Here is a 20,115-nt window from a genome sequence, read left to right as displayed (position 1 = left end):
TTACTGATTCTCAAATATTAGCTTTGTTTAGATGATGACTTAGCTTTGATATCTGAAATCATCATCATCTGAAATTTTTGGTGTGTGTTTTTAATATAATTGTGTGTGCGTTTCATTTAGTCAAGCTGTATTCTAAGGTTGTACAAGGCCTTTTTCTTTATTGTGTCATAATGGCTTCAACAAACTCGGCAGCTCACATTTCACCTGAGGCCCCTACATCTCAGTGACTGCAGAAGATATGCCTCACAGTGCCACAAGCGATCTACCTTAGCAGACCAACCACCTGCCCCAAGTGAGTCCAAGTAGGCTTTGATAAAATGAAACGGCTTGACTCTGAGCGATGTCACTGGCTGTCCTCGTTGAAGACGACTCCCACCTGCTTCCTGATTTCATCCATGATCTCTGTCAGCAGGATGGAGTCTGACAGAGGCATGAGTGGACTTTGCTTGAGTCCTGTGAATGGAAAGACGCTCAGCTGAATGGTCTCTGATTAAATGAAATCAGACTGACGGAAAGCTGTCTTATTTGACTCACAATGAAGCACGTAACAGTTCCGTAATTCTGTCTACTGAGATAGTATTATAGCGTAATGTAATCTAGAGGATATTCCAGTCAGTGATAATAGCATTTCTGTGGGTTCCAAATCAACTTTAGTTAACTGAATTAGTTGAGTTAATTAATGAGTGCATGGATGTGCGACTGGGGAGAGATTCAGACAAAACAATTGCTTCACTGAACCGGATTGTTTTCATTTGAAGTCAGTCCTGGCTTTCGTGGTGACCTACCTTTGAGAATACACTGCCTCACTTCCTCAGCCTCATAACGCAGCCCAGTGCTGTTGGTGAAATTCAGAGGGAGGCCAGGTTCAGGCAGCGGGTGCTCCGTCTCCTTGTCATTCACCACCAGTGTGGTGGGACAGTGCATGGGGCCGAGCACCTGGAGCACACAAAGGAAATGCACTTCTTGTATTCATGGAGTTTTTGAATCGTAAATCAGAAAATGAACATCTGAGGAAAATGATTTTTGATGAGGATGATCACAACATAATGCAACAATCAAATATCAATCAATCAAACTTTATTTATATCGCTTTTCATAGGGTGCAACTCAAAGTGCTTTCCATTATTGACTAACAAAATAGGTCGTTCAAGGCAAGAAATAGGTTTAAAAATGCATATGTAACAAAAATGATAATACTAGGAATAAAAATGAAAGGAAATTACGAAAAAAAAATAAAAATAAGGAAATATGTAAAGGTGAGTCTTATGAAAAGTCACATTGGCACAATAATCTCCTAGTTCATGTAATAGAGTTGACCTATAGCCTACTTTAATGGTGCCCTTAGTACCACTGATGACAGCATCGTTTGGGAGTGGAACAGCAATGGAAAAGGTACAGACGGCCATCCTGTTCCTGGAGAACTTCATCACCACCACCACCGACTCATCCACTCCTGCAAAACATCAAACAAATCAATTATAGTAAATCTTACCAGATATGAGGATAATACAAATTACAGTTGCTTATCACGTACAATACATTTAATCCATCCAGTTTAATCCATCCAGTCTTATCACTCCGTTCCACCTGTGAATCTGAATCATACCTGAGGCCAGCAGAACTCCTGTAGCTGTGATGGACTGCGGCCTCTCTCCGTTGAACACCATCAACACAAACTGCAGGCAGTACACACCGATGTCCAGCAGGGCCCCGCCACCCATCTCCTTCCTCACCGAGCGGGGGATGTGGAGCTGAGGGGAGCCGAAGTAGGCCCGCACCAGCTTCACCTCCCCCACCGCCTCCTCTGCCAGCAGCCGGCGCACCTCAGCGTGTACCGGGAAACAGCGCGACCAAATGGCCTGAGAGGGAATAGCAGGCAAGCCACATCACCGTTTTTCCTTAAAAAGATCTTGTGCATGTCTTCCTGTCTTACACACCTTTAACTGTGATTGTTGTCCTATTTTCACCTGCTATGACCACCTTCTGCCAACAGGTGGCCTCTGTCAATGCTTACATCCCCAATGTCTGTCTGTCTGTCTGTCCGTCTGTAACCACTATATCTCAAACAGTTAATTTGTTGGTTAGCTAATTGTCTAGGTTAGACACCATCCAGGTACAAATCCTTTATATTATAACGGTAATGGTTGGCCTGATGGTGGCGCTGTAACTACCACTTTTACATTTTGACCAATAACCTTTTTTTTACCATAAGTTGCAGAATTAAGATTCCTTCTCCCCTGGATTCCTTGGGTATATCTGCATCGATTCATAAAGGTCACAGCTTTTGGCATTTGACTACGTTTCCCCCTATTTGGAATTTAGTATCTTTTGTATCTCTTCCTACATTTTTGAGTTGATTATCTAAAAATGTTGTATGTAGAACTGAATATACAACATAATTGATAGACGACTAGGCCTTGCTGTGCCTTCTAGTTCTATGTACAGTCACTGATAAGGAGGAAGAGCAAGAGCATACTTTGAACTTTACCTCCATCAAGAACACATTGTTTTTCTCTGCGGCGTCAACGAGGTCCTTCACCTGCTGGGAGTTCATTGCGAAGGGTTTCTCACACAGCACATTCTTCCCTGCCTGGAGGAAGAGGAGACCCACACGCCAGTGCTCCGTGTGCAGCACTCCCAGGTACACGACGTCTGGAAGGACACAGGTGCATCGGTAACACTGCCAAGCCATCCCCTCTGCTCGTCCTGGCTATTAACTTACCAATGTCTGGGTCATTGGCAAGCTCCTCATAGCTGCCATAAGCCTTAGGAATACCGTGCTGCTGGGCAAACTCTTTGGAACGCTCCAGGCTCCTTGATGCAATAACCGCTGTCTGCAGAGATGAAAGAAGAACCCACAGACATTACACACACACACAGTATTGGAGCATCTGTGCGCTTCAGGAGTTGTTACACTGCTTGATCTCTTCCATGCTGCCGTCCTCCTGTGTGTCTTGTTTGAGTACCTGGTGATCTCCAGGAGGCAGAGTCTTCATGGCCACGCTGAAATCATGGCTGATCTTTCCTGCTCCACAGAGGCCCCATCGAGTTGCCATGTTGAATTGGATGGTAGGTGACAGATGAGTGGGTATGTATTTTAGTAAAGATCTTAGCGGCTAGCGGGGTATGACCTTGGGAAAGGTTACACGCTCCGAGGAAGAAACACACTAAACTGTCATGCCTTAGAGCCTTCAATGAGAAGGCTCCCTCATTTATATGCTAGGGAGGCAGGATGTGTCACCTTCTCTCTGCTCTCACCCTGAGGAAGAGGGTGTAACATACACCCCCACACACAAACACACATACACACACACACACATGCAGACACACGTCCTGCTATTTTGTTGCTGATACAGGTCTTTCAATCCAGGCCGAAGTGGTTTGTGCCAGTTTTCTCTAACAATCTGTAACAACAGTGTCAATGAGGCTCTCACCCATCATTAACACACTGGAGGGAAGATCACAGTTTAATATGTACAGAATGAGGGTTCACCTTGGCTGCAGAGCAGCACACACACAGGTCAAGTCATAAAATCGGGAGCTGTTGTTTCTCCGTGAGAGAGGCATTGATTGCCCTGGAATGGCAACGCAGCAGCACAGAGGCCAATGATTAATCTGGAGTCTCTTGTGGTTTCCTGGGATAAATAGATATGCTTCACAGACCAGTTGGAAGCTCACAGCAGGGCGATTTAACTGGCCAGTAAGCTGAGCCAGGATGACTATGGAAAAACCTTAGGCCAGTTGCCCAGTTGCCCTTGAGCTAAACATCAGTTTAGCCATATAAACAAGTCGTATGAACGTCCACTTCCACATGCTGCCAGTAGAGGACACTGCACTGTCAGCAGAGTTTTGCAGAATTGCCATCATTCATGGTAAGGAATTACATAAAGGTTTGCAGAATCAGGATACATCTGTGTGTGTGTGAGGACTGAGAATCTTACAGAAACATGAGGGCTTTGCTGTCCTGTTACTTGGTGATGTGCTGTTATTTGTGAAATGTAAAAATAATAATAATGGTAGATGACACAAATAGTTTAAAAAAAATGTAAATACTTCAATCTACATTTCTTTGTCCTATAATTCTGAAACAGAGTGTGTCATTTTCCTCTGCTTTCAGTATTTTCTGCAAGTAAATGGATTTTCATGAGCCTATGTGTGTACCTGAAATGACTTCATTATAAAGGATATGGACTTGTATGAGTGCTATAATATATCTTGATCTGTTTTCTGGCTTTCTTTGCCTGTATTTCACTTCTAAATGAATTCTGGAAGCTGTGTGCTGTTGTCATAACAACAAGGTACCAGCTGGGCAATTTGTATGCAAATGGCATCAAGTTTGGCCTGATATCCCAGCCTATACCAGAGGACCTGGTTGCCATGAGAATGCTCAACTCCTTCTTGAGTAGTATTGAGGTGTTCCCTCTTTTTTTATACGGTAAACAACCCAAAGGTGTGTCACTGGCAGGAGCACAGGCTGACACGCTCGCAGGTGTAAAGAGAGGTGCGAGAGAGGAGGTGTAACGTGACAGGAGTCCAACGAAGTTTGGGATTAGTGTGAATTGGTGAATTGGGTCTGTGCTGCCTGGCACGAAGGCATGCAGAGGCTCAGGTGGTTGGAGGAAAGTGCTCTGGACAGGACCTGGACAGGGTTTTCCAACAGACATGCACTGGGACCCGACAACTGTCAACCTCAGCTGGGCCGCTGATGCGCTCCGTTCAGCAGGAACTAAAGAGGAGGTAGAGAATCAACCTCCCTGCTGCATGAACTCAAGGTCAGGAGAGGAGCGGTCCTCCGGGCTAAACAGACGTTGATTTAATGAGCAGTGGGCCAACCCCGGGGCCGGCGTGTGGAGGGGGAGGTTGCACCTTGAGATGGACGCGGAAAGTGAATGCAGATGACCTGAGTCATACAGGAAGCTGGCATGCGGAAAGAATCCCGTGCCTCATTAATTCAGCATGGCTAAGACGACTGCCTTCCACTCCTGTCATCTCTAACTGTCTCTATTGGATTAAGAATTCATCAAGCCAGTCGCCGAGCATCTTCTTGTCCGCTTGTCCGTGTCCTTACTGTACCAGCACATGAAGAAGAGTGGCGTCGGACGGGTCACGTGATGGGTCACAGCGGAGGGGGAGCATCGCCGCCTGTGAAGGTGGTTGATTACAGTGGACAGTTTTGTTTCACAGGTTGTCACATCTGTTCATCTTGTGCATCATGCTGTCAGGGTGACTGTCCTGGTTTGTGATGACAGCAGCTATGGATCAGCAAAGCTTTAAAACAACGCAACTAGCCTGAATTAAGTACTTTTATTAATTTACTATCTAAAGAAAGTTGATTCTAAGGGAACTGTCTGAGGAAACACGAGCATTGCATCTGTGCGATACCACAACCGGGATGACAGAGAACGTTCCCAGACTATTCATTTACTCCTTTATTTTCAGAACTAAGTATTAAATTTACAGATTTAAAAATGTGTCTAAATAATATGTCCAAGATTTGTTCTTCCAACCCACAAGTTAGTTTCTATTACTGTTAGTTTGTTCATCCATCTCCTGCACAGGTGTGACATATCAAGAGGCTGATTAAAGGCCACAGGTGTTACCTCTCATGATGAGGAACACCTGTGGGAGTGATCATGGGCCAATCAAAGGTCACCGTCAAATGATGAGTTCTTTCTTTCTGTTCATTTTGGAAGTTCATCCCACAGTCTTTGAAATTGACAAGTGTTGCTTTTATATTGTATAAACTATAAAACCACAGAAGAAACATACAAATCAATTTACTGGCCGTTAAAATATTAAAATTATAGATGGAATAGAATAAAAATAAATATATCTGTATTGTTTCCTTCTGTATTTTCAACGACCAAACTTTATTTTAAACACATTCTAACAGTTAATTAGACTGTAATACATTGCTTTATGTTTAACTGTGTTGAATTGTGAAACATACAGTAATCTATCAATATTACATTAAATTATTAATACTATTATTTTAGCTATTTTTATTTCAAATTTGTAATGTTTTGTTCTGTTCAGTAATTTGGAGTTGTACTGTTGAATAAACAATTTTTTAAAGATAATTTAAATAGTCACTTTCAATGTTTTTTCAGTGTACATTTCCATTAACAACTTCAACTTGATACAACATAAAAAGCACCAGTGAGAGGCACCCTAATCCCATTTTGATTGATGAGGCTATGCAGAGCGTTGCCCCCTCCACCCTCCCCCCTCCTCCAACTGCCAGTGTCAATGAGAGCCATTTTGCTACAGTGTACTTTTGGGGAGAGAGGAACGATAGTGCAGCAGTTATGGGAGCACCCTCAGCCCTCCTTTCCTTTCTCAAGGTCACCGCAGAGGACGACGCAAGACAAGCATCAGGAGGTGCTAGCCATTGTGAGAGAGGGGGGTGGGTTGGAGCTTGATGAATCCAGGGAGAGGAAGGGAAATGTGCAGCGAGGAGTAATAAGTCATTTTGTCAATCCCACAGAATGTTCCGATGGTCTGTGCTGTTCTTTCCCATCAGAGAAAATGTGATAGAAGGAGCCGGAGAGGAGCCTTTGAGCCGCTCGGCATTGTGCCGGCCCACCGAGAGTCGCTATCTTTGTCTGCAGCATTGCGCACACCGACGAAGCTGAGCTGTGGAGCAACAGCGAGGACCAAACTGACTTCACAATGCTTCACCCGGGTGTTGGCGCTGAGGAAGAGGGCGCACACTGTGTACAGCCGCACAGAGAGTCTTTACAGTCATTTACCACCCTTCATCCCCGCCCACTTTCAATCGAGTTTTACATGGTTTGCTCTGTCAAATCCATATTGTCACAGTGGGGGAGAGTGTTTCCCACATCTGCCCTGATGTGGCTGTACAGGCACAGCACACACATCCATGGAGAATGAAGACAAATTGTGCAGCATGCTTGGTTATCACATGGTTTTTTAGCTCTCCGACATGGTTTGTTGATGTAGGTCGATATTATTTATATGTTATAGAAGGCAAGGCAAGCAACTTCACAATGCTGCCTGTGTTGTAGGCGAAGGTGCTGTTAGAGGTTATGTAACGTGTACATACAGTGGAGCTGCTGATGAGAGGCTTCCCCAAACAACAATTTAACTCCTGAGAAGAGTTCATGCCTCTGTGGGGAATGTTTACTTCTGTTTGTGTGCTAAAACCAGGTGTCTCTATCTCTTAGTGTCTCTAGTACACACATACACACACACCAGTTGTGTTTCTGTCCAAGCCCATGATGGTGCCACCTTGTATCAGCTGTCTGAGACCGTGTGGAGTCCATCGCCTAGCCCCTGCTGAGGAGAGAGTGACAGACGTGGACAGAGCCAAGACAGGGGTGAAGATACCGACCTCTATCACCCACATGATAAGGTCCATTTTTGGTTTGAGGCCCGTACATTGTGAATTGTTTACAGGCATCACCTCCATCACCACTTCTGCTTGACCGGGCTTCAAAGCGTTATCAGGACCGTGATGATGTCAGTATGTATTCAAATATACATTTTCACGATCTGGGATGAATTGATTGCTTGAAATAAGTGAGTAAGGAAGGTGATTTGAAACGTAAGTAGCTGAAGTAGTGGAGTAAATACTTCCCATTCAAATCTGAAGTAGATAGCTGAAACACTCAATTAGAAATACCTCAAATCTTATTTAAGTAATTGATTACTACTCATTTCTTTTCACATCTGGTCTGTACAGTTGAAGGTAGTTTTGATTCCCACTTCCCTGAGCACCATTCACTAAAATCAAACTGGTCCCCCCACCTTTTCATTCACCACTCCATCAATGGGCTGTACCACCCCTGCCCCCTCTCACCCTCCCATGTTGGCCAGTCACACCGTCTCCTCTGTGTGTGTATGTGTGTGTGTGTGTGTGTGTGTGTGTGTGTGTGTGTGTGTGTGGGGGGGGGGGGTAACGCCATTAAGCAGCCAACACACTCCACTGCGTCTCCCTGTTTAATTGCCTGATAGGGCTTGTGATATTTTTATCAGCCATCCTGTGGTGGATGGCTGCTGAGAGGAGAGATGTGAGTGTGTGTGTGTGTGTGTGTGTGTGTGTGTGTGTGTGTGTGAGTGTGTCTACGTGTCATGCCTCGGTACACCCCTGACAAGAGGAGCTGCCTGCTTGATGCAGGAAACCCTGCGCCGCTGTGCACCTGCATATCAAACTGCATGACCCCTCCTCTCATCTGTGGCACAGCACAGAGCTTCCATACCTAAACGCAGCTTTGACTCTGACGGCTCATCACCGCTGAGCGACGGCTAATAATCATTGGAAAATACACGATTACACATAGTGAGCACACAGCAGTGAAAGGATGCTTCCATATGATGGCTGTGAAATATATAGGGATGGATTTATCAGTCCAAGCTGCTATCAGTATCCGAGATGGTGTTTTCCTGTATGGAGGCTTTATACACCAATGCGCAGGTAGGCCTACAGGATTACCCTGAGCCTTTCTCACACACACTCCCCAGCAGCACTCTGTCAGCTGTAGGTTTATTAACCGTAGGCGTGTCTATAATCAGAATGATTTATGGCTTTGGGGGAAGGTGCAGCGAGAGAGAAGGAGAACATATAGCATCCTTTAAAGCCGACTAACTGCCCAGCAAGATGAATACCAGCAAACAAATTCTCTCATTTTGCCAGATGAGATTTTTGGCAGAGGATTAGGAAGTGGATTTCACCTCCCTCAGATCCCTTTGAGTTCAAGCTCTGTTTCATGTGGGAATTATTGAAAGCGTTCAGCAAACTCCCTCTGTGGCTCCCCTTTCTGACTGGATACAGCAAGTTAGTCACAAACGTAAATCCTGAAAATATGCAGGAAGTGTAACACCACATTACCTGAGCCAACATGACTGTGAACCACAGCAGAGCCCACCACTGATTTGTTCACCGCCTCTAAAGAGATGTGCACTTAATTTGCAGTTGATTGCCCAAAATCTGGAAAATTTTCGTTAGTCATCATGCTTTAATCCCAACGTCTGTTAGATGAAACACACACCACACACACACACTCACACACACACACACACACACACACACACACACACACCTACAGACGCGCCCCCTCACTACTTCCCTCGGGTTATCCTCACCCCTGAACAACCCCCTCATATCCTCCTTTCACTCCCTCTCCCAGACCTTGACTATCATGCGCTCTCACACTCATTTACACATACTGACACACTTACACAGCGTTTCTGTCCTGGCACATAAACACTCCTCCTTCTCTCCGAGGCGGAAGTTGGCACCGTATGTGCAATAACTGTCTTTTGAATTTACAGCCGTGAGTTACGTGGTTACACACACACACACGCACACACACACACACACACACACACACACACATACACACACACACGCACACACGCACGCACGCACGCACGCACGCACGCACGCACGCACGCACGCACGCACGCACGCACGCACGCACACACACACACACACACTCACACAGACAAATTTGCATGAAATATATAGCTTGCATGTTTTGAAAAATAAAAAGGATTCCATTTGAAACACCCCAAGGTGGGAACATCAAAGGTGCAATAGCTCAGAAGGATCCACTCCTCTTAATGAAAGCGAACCATCGTTTACACAAATTACCATATTCTTCCTTCTTCCTTGTATAAAGACGACGCATCACCTGGATAGAACCTGATGATGGATGATTGGCACTGATTCACACAGAGGTGACACCTGCAAAGCCTCAACCAAATCAGCTCCGTAAGTGAATTAAGACATATTTCCTGTATTTTTTTGTCACCAAGTCGACAGCATACATGACAAATCTGTGGTTATTCAGTGGAGATAAACAAGCCACCATTTGCTGGATTAGCGCGGCGGTTAGGCAGTGGAACATGAGGCTGTTAGAAGGAGCTGACGGAGGCTTAGGGGAGAGTGGGTGGGATTGAATGTACAGTACAATAAACACAGTGGGTAATGAGGGAAAAGTCTGGTCGTGACCTTTGAGATTCAGAGCTTTAAAGTTTTAAAGCACTCCATCTGGATGAGCTCTTGTAACTTTTTCACTTTATAAACACCCATTTCACCCATAAACTATATAGAACCTTACACATTTACCTTAACACTGAGGTCATGAGGTCATGTGTGTGTCAGGTGCTGAGCTATCCTGTAAAAGCTCCTGAAACACAATTCTGAAACAGTAAGTTTCCACAAAATCGAACGTTTCTTTTTCAACAAAAGATACAGGGTTGATTGATAAATTTGAGCTGCATTTAGTAAGTAAGATTTATTTCAAAGTGTCCTTTACTACAGCAGCCAATAGACGAACAGACCTGAGCAATAAAGTCAGTCAATACACACAGTATTTTATCATGTAGACCTTGTAGCCATTGTGTCAAAGTTAATTAATTTCCCTGTAACCGGTGACATCGGGTGACATCGGGTTCACCCCCAGGTGCTCATAATTACATGATCACATCAGGTTCACGTGACCGTCACATGTAAATGGGTCAACAATGCGATGCAGGAGGCTTGCGTGTGTAATATCTGTGCCGCACGGTGACTCAAAAACATGCATTTGAACACGCGTGACACAGGGACGCTTCCTGCTAAAGGTCTATTATTTTCCGTGTCAACTCTTGTCATCGTGTCGCCCGGTCGGTCATGCAGAGCGATCACCTTCAGCACTGTTACATTCTGTGAATTTCACAGTCATCAAACGGCGTGGAGAGACTCATAGGTCAGCAGCGGAGTCTTTGCGTTTCATAATGAGGGAGGAAAAAAAACTTTCTTCTGATTTGATCTGATTTCACTTAGTGATGACATATAAAAGCTCTCATGGGACGGATGACATAATGCTGCAGGCCGCTTGACATAATGGGGATGATTGCAATGTGGGCTTTGACTCTTGTGCCATGTGTGTTCCATCTGCTAACTGGTTGAGAAATGTTTTGGAATAGAGGAATTCAGGTCGTGCATCAGAGTGAGGAGCCGGCGACAAACAGAGCGCCTCTCTGCATCTATTTGCATGTTTGTTTGTTTGTTTACAAAGTAGTAAGGGTTTAATTGGATATATCTTGATGAGGGATTTAGCTTTGCTTTTCTATCAAAGTCGCGTTCGGTACGAGACTGGAATTCACGACGAATCCTCTGCATGTTTTTTCCCTCCGAGCAGTCGCTGTGATATTCATTTGTGCTGGAGATGACGCACGGAGGTCAACGGGGTCAGTGTGACACTCGGTGCTTTGCCTGGTTGAGTCTGAAATCGCTCCTTTCCTCCGCTTACCTCCTGGAGAGATTCTGCTCAGCCGACTGGCTCCTCTGAGAAATTATAATTAACAGAGTCAGTAATGACACTTGAAACTCGCTCAATTATTCTGCAGAATGGCCAGCGTATGATTAAGTCTTTTTAGATTCATATGGTAGATGATAATTCTGGCTTCTCCAGCTCCTCGTGGCGACTCTCACATTGATATGATTTTCCATCACAAAACTATGTTGAGTGCTTGGTATTTAAAATCTTCACTTGATGATTGCACATAATATCCACTCGATAATTACCACAATATATAAGCAGATGAAGGACTGTTTGCTTTCAGTGAAAACGTGAATTCAAAGCACACACACACAAATACACACACACACAAATAAAACCATATGTACAGGACAAGTGTGTGAACCTCTAAGCTCAACTGAGAAATGAATGTTGTCTCTAGAATCCCACATTTCTGTCACTTTTAATTTTTCCCAGAATGCAGTATGTTGCCCGGGTGGTTGAGATGAATATCAGTCTATTTGGTTACCTTACTGTCTATATAAACAGTGTGAGCTATGACTTGCCCATCACATGCTTTAGTGTGATTGTTTGTTGTTGTTTTCCTGGAGCAAAGCCGGATGTGAAGCCATGGAGCCAGGAACACAAGCACACTCCAGCGGCCAATCAAGATGCTCCAGTCTGGAGCCTTGTGATGGTTGAGTACAAGGCCACTAACTGTCAGAATTTAAACCCGGATGATTTATGGTTTGACTGCCCCGTTCTGCTTTCTCTCCTCAGTTCAAAGGATGAGTCTGGCTGAAAAATGCTCAAGGGCACAGGCTAATATGATAAACAGCAAACAGAGGCCGCAGGGTTGGGGGTTGGAGGTTGGGGGTTTTCTTCTGGCTGCAGTTTACCCTCACACTCGAAAAGCAAGCGGGGGTAAAGTGAGTGATCCTGTGTCTCCAGAGCTGAGGGGTGTGTGGGTGTGTGTGTAAGGATGGGAGATCCTTTTCCCAATCAAGGCGCGCTTGGGGGTGGGGGCAAGAGGATGAGGAGGAGAACGGGGAGGAGGAAGACGTTGCAGGGATCACCAGTCATGAGGGATTATAATTGCTAAAAATAAGCAGATGGTATTTTCTTCTCGTTCTAACCAGTTTCTCTTGGTTTCGTTTTATATTATAAGCGAAAGATAGTGTTAAGGAATATATTCAGGAATTATCCACTGAAGATTACGGAATGCAAAGACATGGAGAGATATTTGGACGCTTTGCAGAGAGTAAACCGCATCATCTAACGTGTACTTTTACAAACAGATTGGACCCAAATATTACCCAAGTATCTTCCACTATAATGAAGTTTCACCGCTGTAATCGGGTCAAGTGGGTACGAAGATCAAGGACGGACAAAAACTATATCTTTTCATGGCAACCGCAAGAGATTCAAGCCTTCACAGTCAGATATATTCCGCCTGTAACAGCCTGTGTGGGAGGACAGGCTGGACATTTAGGACAGGCTGTTAGCAGATGGCGGGGTGACGACTCGGGCTGCTGGTTCGTATGTTGACATATCACAGTGGGGTTGCGGCTCAATGCAGCGCATCATCAGATCACAGCCTGTTTCTCTCAGTTCTGATTAACACTCACACTATGACCTCAATATCACCAAAAAGGTTGAAATATGTTGACATTATGTGTTTGCTTTATAGTCACAAGATGTCAGCTGATTATTATTGGTGTGACATTGGGCTAAATTATCAAATTATTGCGCTACTTTTAATGACTTGTTACCACTGAAAATAACAGAACAGAAGTGCCTTTTATACGTTTATCTAACAGTTGAGTTTGTCTAAGTAGGTCACACTATTGCCACTTTAAGAGCCAAGGCAGAAAGAGGACATCGGGTCAGCAACCTGCGACCATCTTCCTCAACTTGATTCCTCGAGGTAAATTTGTGCCGGAAAACCGAACTTCTCCGAGAAAACGTCCTGCCGCGCCCATGGAGAGCTGGAGTATTAAGAAGTCGGCACAGGGACCATATTTGTGAACAAACTGGCAGATGTCAAAAGGCTTTGATGGCAGAGCTTAAGAGAGAGAACAGCACTAATACGGATGTGCTGTACTTACTGTGTGTTCCTGTGGGCCCGGGTTACCAAACGCTTTAGTGCCAAGTCTGTATTATAAGAGGAAGTTAGAGACATTTTCCTGAGAAAATCTGAGAGAAGAGTGTTTAAACCATATGATTTTGAATTTTCTTTTCATACACAGTATATCTGACTTTATTGTTAAAATCCATCCAAATCCCCATGTCCCTCTCCAATGTCTCTATTTAAACATTTTTAATTCATGTAAAAGTCAAAGTTTGACTTCTCTCTTGCTCCGACATCAGCTACAGCACAGTGACACCAAATGAAACAGACTCATGCACATACATGGCGTTAACCCCGAGGCTCATGAGGTAACGGCAGGATTAATTACTGCTGAGTTTGACCCGCGGAGGCCCAGAGGCAGATGATTCAAGATGCTGCAAGGAGATATGCATTAGCGCTGCTTTTTCATAGTCGGAGGGGAGACAGCCACGCGTCTTCCACGAGCGGCAGGCGAGCAGGCGAGTTCTCACGTGGCACCATTGACACCGCACTCGTCACCATTAAAGATGTGGAGCGGGCATCTGTAAGCCGGTTTCTCCTCCTCTCAGCAGGCAGGCATCAGAGGAAGAGAATAATGTGTAATTACAATAGACAATCTAAAACAAAGCCCTTCACTTCCGATGAGTTCCTCTCGGAGAAAGGAAGGTTACCTCAAGGGGGAATTCTAATGAAGCAGATGGCTGAGTGCTCACAGGGGCAGACGCAGACTGTCCTCCTTTTTACAGTCTGCCAACATTTCCAGCATTCTGAGGGGCTTCACCTGCCTCTTGACTGGCTTGGTGTGTGTGTGTGGTTGATCTTCCTTATTGACACATCTCACGGCAGAAAAGAGGAAACTTAACAACAGATGTATTTTTTTTAACTATATCCATATGTGAAGTGCAGATTGTGTTTATGTAAAGATCAAGTGTGTTCTGTGTTTGTGTGTGAGGTTCAAGCAACTGAGAGATTCAAACAAAATGAAAAAAAAAAAGCAAAGGCACTCCAGATTGGTGATTCTTATATTTTATTCTGTACCGTTTTATATTATCCAGTATGTGTGCTTATTAACAACACAGTCCTTGTCTCGCTCCTTTCACTTCCAAGCAAACTACGGAGAGCAGAACCACCGCTTGTGGATCCCAAAGATACACAGCCGGTCACAGCTGTACATGTCACCTTATTGCTTATTTCCACAATCCCCTTAAATTTAAACGCAGAACAAAAAAATACAGATCGATATCCAGTGATTGGTAAGCAAAGCTGTCAAAACACTGTCCTCTCCTCAGAAATGCTGTGTGTCCTCATAAGAAGTGTGAAGTCCTGGTTGCCGCCTTCACAAAGTCGCCGTCTGTAGTGTGTAATGAAAATGTCCCCACACCTACACCATTAGAGACATTATACAAGGCAGAATCCTTAAAAATCACGTTATGAATTCTCTCACATACATTTTGCAATTTGATGCACACTGCTTATTGTTTTCACTTAATAAGAGAATCTAAAACAAATACAGGAATATAAAGAGAGGTCCTATGAAATATAGAAATCTGCATGAGCTGCATGAAGAAGTACCTTGTTGATCAAAACATCAGGTTAAGTGGAATTATAGTACATACGTCCCCAAATGAACCGGATTTGTTCATGTGAATCCACATCCACATCTGCATCTGCATGTAGGTATGTGATCTCGTTTGCAGAAATGTGTGTGTGTGTATTTTTGTAGAACCAAATCTAAGCTTCTATAGTTTGTATAGTTGATAATTTACCCAAACTGAATTTTTATATATTAAGTTACCTCCACTATGACCAAGCTTTTAATACAATATGAATTAAAGCTTTAGAATGATAATTTAACAGCTACATAGAGAGACTGCTCACAATGTTGTAGCGGTTTAGCTGTACAGCGCCGATACCCTGAAGGATCTAAGGTGATGATGCTCCTCCAAAGAACGCCCCATGTGTGGCATCTACTGAACTGGGTCATATGCACGCTCGCACCGCCCAACATTCGTGGTTAAAACGACGTTATTGTCATGTCATTCCATCTCAGCGGAGAGAGGTCAGTTGCATTAGACGCTACAATAAACAGAAGTATACCAATGTCCACATAGTGCTCAGTCGCCGTCACACACACACACACCTGGATCTGGTGCTGGCGTAACGGAATAAATCAACTGTTTGTTAAAGGTTAGGAAGAACCTGCAGTTGTGAATGAATAACGAGGGCGTTGAAGAACATGTGCCCTTTTCCCTCCCTGGAGGAATTACAGGTTCTGTTCCCTTACTGCTACATCTAATCCTCAAACGCGGGCAAATGACTTCGTTAGTTTGCATCACTGAGTCACCAACCCGGCGTTGAGAAAAAGAGGGAAAAGCTGAGATTAGGCAGCAAAAACTGACGGGACAGAATCAAAGAGAATCAAGGGGGACGTTGTGTTACGGAGACAAGCGTGGAGCTCTGCTGGTGCACAGTAGTGACACACTCATTTCCTCCACACAGCCTTCGCTCAGCACCATTACATGCACTTTAAAACTTTGATTGTACCGTGATTCAGGCCATCAATCCCTTATTTGTTAAACAGCACGTTTGCACCGTAATGACAAAGAAATTGGCACAAATCAAACTCTCCAAAAAGGTCTCATGCTGCGATTACGCAACATAACACTGTCAGTACTTGGTGAACAGTGGAATTCTATTGCTTCTGTGTATCTGTGCAGCTTACGGCATTTTTGTCTTTAATCACAGCGGGGATGAACACTTGGGAGAATTGAGTGCGTGTAAACACACAGAGTGAGAGCCACGTATGGCCTCAAGCAGAGAAGAAGACAAATAAGTTTATGTTCATGTTGAATAATGAACTCAGGGGAGCTTAACGTGAAACCTCAATGAATTCATCTGGAGGATTGAGACACAAAAGGGTGAGAACAATTGACACTGTGGATGCTGTGAACGTGTTATTCCTTTAACCTCCCTTCATTTCTGGTCTCTCTGTAATGACCGTGTTTTATTCAATTTTTGGAAAAAGACTGGACACCGGGGTACGTCATGGAAAATATTAAATGAGTGAGTCACTGTTGTGTCTCTTTATTCATTTCTCTCAAAACACACAAAGCTTCAAAGCCTCCTCGTCTAATTCTCTGCTGATTCCCCGGCTACATGGTGCTATAGATGTGGTAGCAGCAAATAATCTGGGCCAGTGGAAAGAGGAAATCCCCTCAAAGAAGAGTATCAACAACAAAAGCATGTCTAAATTCCAGTTATTTATTTATTTAGTTGTCTTTAAATCAAAGGATTAATTATTTAACCTGTGAGCTGAGAAAGTTTCATATCCTTTTTCTTCTATTCTACCAAAATCTGATGTTATGGAGTTTTTTTTTCTGTCCAATATCTGCTACAGAAAACAGCCTAAGAATCCAATTTGCAATGGACTGGATGTGACAGACAGGACATCATGTAGATTGTGTCTCACTGATAGTGACAGATTGAGCCACCGTGTGTCCACCCTGTCTTCCCCTTTACCACTTATCTGTGATAATGGACAAGAAAAGGTTCAGGCCAACTAATCAATCCCTGTTCAATGTCTATTTTGCTGTAAGCTTTGCCCTGAGCCTCCCTGTCCCCTGTCCACTGCCCCCTGTCTCCTGTCCCCCCATCCCCTGACAGTCCCGGCCCCAAACATCAACCCCTACAGACACGAATGCACACACATAAACACACATCCGAACGCACTGAAAGCAACAATCACAGTTATCTTATCTTTCCAATCAAAACCACAGTGATCCGCGAGCACTCAGGAACAATCACAAGGAGGGGGAGACACGCCTTCAGTGTCCCCCAGGCACCAGCACCCAATCAGCACGAGTACCTCATGGGGTGTCTTTCTGCTTGTCTTTCCTGTGGCTGTTTGTTTAACTAAATCAATTTCCTCAATGCATCAACATCCTCTCACATTCATTCTCACCTTTGTGTCTGAGACTGAGCCTGACTTCTCAAACTCCTCTTCTCCAGCATTCTCTAGCTTGATAACTTAACCAGCAACTGTCTGTCCAATTATCGTGGTGTTTCCATACCTACACTGTGTGCAAACAAGCAGTACTCTAGAGGTGAAACTGTCCCTGGTGTTTACTTTCTGTCACTGTCCCTGTTCCCTTTCACATGACCTCTGGGTAATAGTGTAAAGGAACCTGGGCCTCCTACCACAGGGTGCAAAGCTGCATGTGCCAAACACTGTAAATGATTCAGTCTATTAAATAGCTGCTTACTGCAAATAAAGACAACATAGACTTTGTAGTGGGAGAGAAGAAGATGAGACACAGACAGAGACAGATAATATCAGACAATCATATGACTGTGTTGATAAAGGTGATATCAGATAAATGTTGCTTAGAGACACAGACAACAGAGGAGTTGAGGTGAGAGGTGAACAAAACAGCTCTGACCTTCAAACGGTACAACTGCTGCCTCTACACAACAGGAAACTGCCACCTGACTTGATTCATTATTGATTTTACGTATTTAATACTACCCAGGAGCAGTGCTAGTTTTATACATTGTCTCCATGATTTATGTACCACATTAAGTACCACGTGCCAAACATTGTTGAGTTTAGACATAGATACTTAAATTATGTTGCTCTTCTTCATTTTGTGTCAAAAACAATATTTTAGATACCAAAGGTTTCTTTTATGGCAGTAAAGATCACTCATTCATATTTCGTGACATTTGGTAGCTTTATCAGTATTAGAAACCTCAGCAAATGTAATTTATATTTAAGCAGCATGTGGTGATACAGTATGTAGACGTGTATTTGTTTATTGTAGAGGAACTTCTGAAATTATACTAAGCAATGTCAACATAACACATTAGCACAGTGTAGTAGCTTGTGCACAGGTCAGAGCCCACAACATGACACACAAACATGATGTCACACACACGAGAAATCATGAAATCATGGAGGACATTTTGATTACTGCAGTACTGCTATGGAGTTCCAATCTATATTTCTGATGATTATCTAATAGTCATAACTGATTTTGCTGAATGGACCTTCTCCATGTCTGCCTCTGTTGCAACACCTTATTATTACACCTTCTGGGATGTGTAAAGAGGGAAAAGCACGGCCACTGTGCACTGCTGTGAGTGAGTATTTGATAGCCTGTGAGGGTCAAGGGATTACAGGCATGTCTTGTTAAATTAGGCTGCTGTGGTTGAGTGCTGTGACTGAGTTTGGGACTCAGCTGTCTGAGTGGAGCCGAGGTCTGTCTCGGTGATGAGTTACAGACAAACGTGTAGAAGCACATCACAGCTCTCTCCTGTGGGATTTAAGTGATACTTTCCTCTACCGTGTATTTAGTTTTCCTCCCCACTGTAAAGCTCTTTTATAATACTAGCATTTTTTGAAGAAATACCCAAAAAAGTTGATTATTATCATTTGTTTGACTGAAAATAGCTAAATTATTATTATTATTATTTCCCCTAGTGCCTCTGCTGTATTATGAATCTCAATCAATGAATCTAAACTACAAGCGCCGAGGTACATTTTCAATGATTGTATGACAAATGACTGACATCAATGGGTGCCAAGTATTCCCTTCACCATCTTGGCATAGAAAATAGCAAAACAGTCTCCAAACAATACATCAACTAGAGGAGTACTCATTAGAGGGCACACGTCCACCAAGGCCCCACAGCCCTCCATTGTGGCTCCTTCTATTAAGGATGACATTTATCAAGTTATTGGGAGAACCGGTGCTATCCAGACATTCTACAAGTAAAATGTTGACAATTAATCGAAATTATAGGAGGAGATAGAATTTGTTTTAATGGTAAACAGTAACAAACCTAGTTACCAGCAAATGGGTGTGGCTTATGTGGATGGAAGCAGATAGACCCAAGAAATCCAGAAAGAAAATAATTTCGACTACTGGACTTATGTGATGGGCCCTTCCCTGGAACATGTGCAAATTGACCACCAAGTTTATTGATAATTTGCTGATAACACACAAACCAAGCAGCATGGGTGAAAATATAACCTCCTTGGTGGAGGTAATGAAGTGTGTAACTGTTCTGTGTCTTGCCAAAAGACACTTTGTCAGGCGAAATGGCTGCAGATGCAGATGTATGTAAGAGAGATTAAACATATGACCTTTTTAGTTATTGAACAGTTCCCCATCCCCTTAGGGCAACATGCCGCCAGTGCATCTGCTGTAGCTACAGTACTTTGACAACAACATGTACGTACATTCACTATCACAAACTGACCTTTGTGGAGGGAACATGTCTTCATTGAACACACAGCAGCTACAAAGAAGTAATGGACAGGCGAAATTCCTTTTGATCAGTCTGGAAAACATCTTGCCTTTCTCCAAACACCTCCAGTGATTCAGACGCTTGCTCTCTCTCTAATGCTCACACATTCACTGTTGCAGACACTCATTAAGAAAAACAACACGTGCTTTCCACACATGCTAGCGGCGTGACCTTGGAAGACAAAGTGAGCTTGTTAGGACATGGTTGAGAACTTTGCAGTTGGCCAGTCACTAACACTGAGACGTAGGTTAGCCTGCTCAACCCCACCTTCAAAACAGTATTATTATGACAAAGTGGTATAAAATAATGATTTTACGGGCCAAGAGGTGAATAATTACCCCACAGGAAAAGCCTTTTTGGTTTCCGAAAAACCTCTTCCCCATCTCATAAAGATTTCAAAAGTTCATACAGAAGATAAATACGTACAATCTAATACTGTAAAGGATC

The 20,115-nt window shown here is 43.7% G+C and overlaps 1 protein-coding gene across 1 annotated transcript; it reads right to left on the bottom strand.

The window, feature by feature from the left end:
* Nucleotides 1-311: 311 nt before the first annotated feature.
* dhdh.1 (dihydrodiol dehydrogenase, tandem duplicate 1) lies at nt 312-3,083 on the bottom strand. The gene is made up of 7 exons (XM_076156104.1): nt 2,967-3,083; nt 2,723-2,834; nt 2,489-2,652; nt 1,607-1,859; nt 1,329-1,453; nt 786-936; nt 312-453 (listed from the first exon to the last, which is right to left on the bottom strand). The coding sequence occupies exons 1-7, from the start codon at nt 3,054-3,056 to the stop codon at nt 344-346; spliced, it is 1,005 nt and encodes a 334-aa protein (XP_076012219.1). The 5' UTR covers nt 3,057-3,083; the 3' UTR covers nt 312-343.
* Nucleotides 3,084-20,115: the final 17,032 nt, after the last annotated feature.

This window comes from Genypterus blacodes, unplaced genomic scaffold (assembly GCF_046128005.1).
Source record: "Genypterus blacodes isolate CSIRO-AG114 ecotype Tasmania unplaced genomic scaffold, CSIRO-AGI_Gbla_v1 ptg000067l_1, whole genome shotgun sequence".
NCBI classification, from domain to species: domain Eukaryota; kingdom Metazoa; phylum Chordata; class Actinopteri; order Ophidiiformes; family Ophidiidae; genus Genypterus; species Genypterus blacodes.
This window is presented reverse-complemented; position numbering and strand designations above follow the sequence as displayed.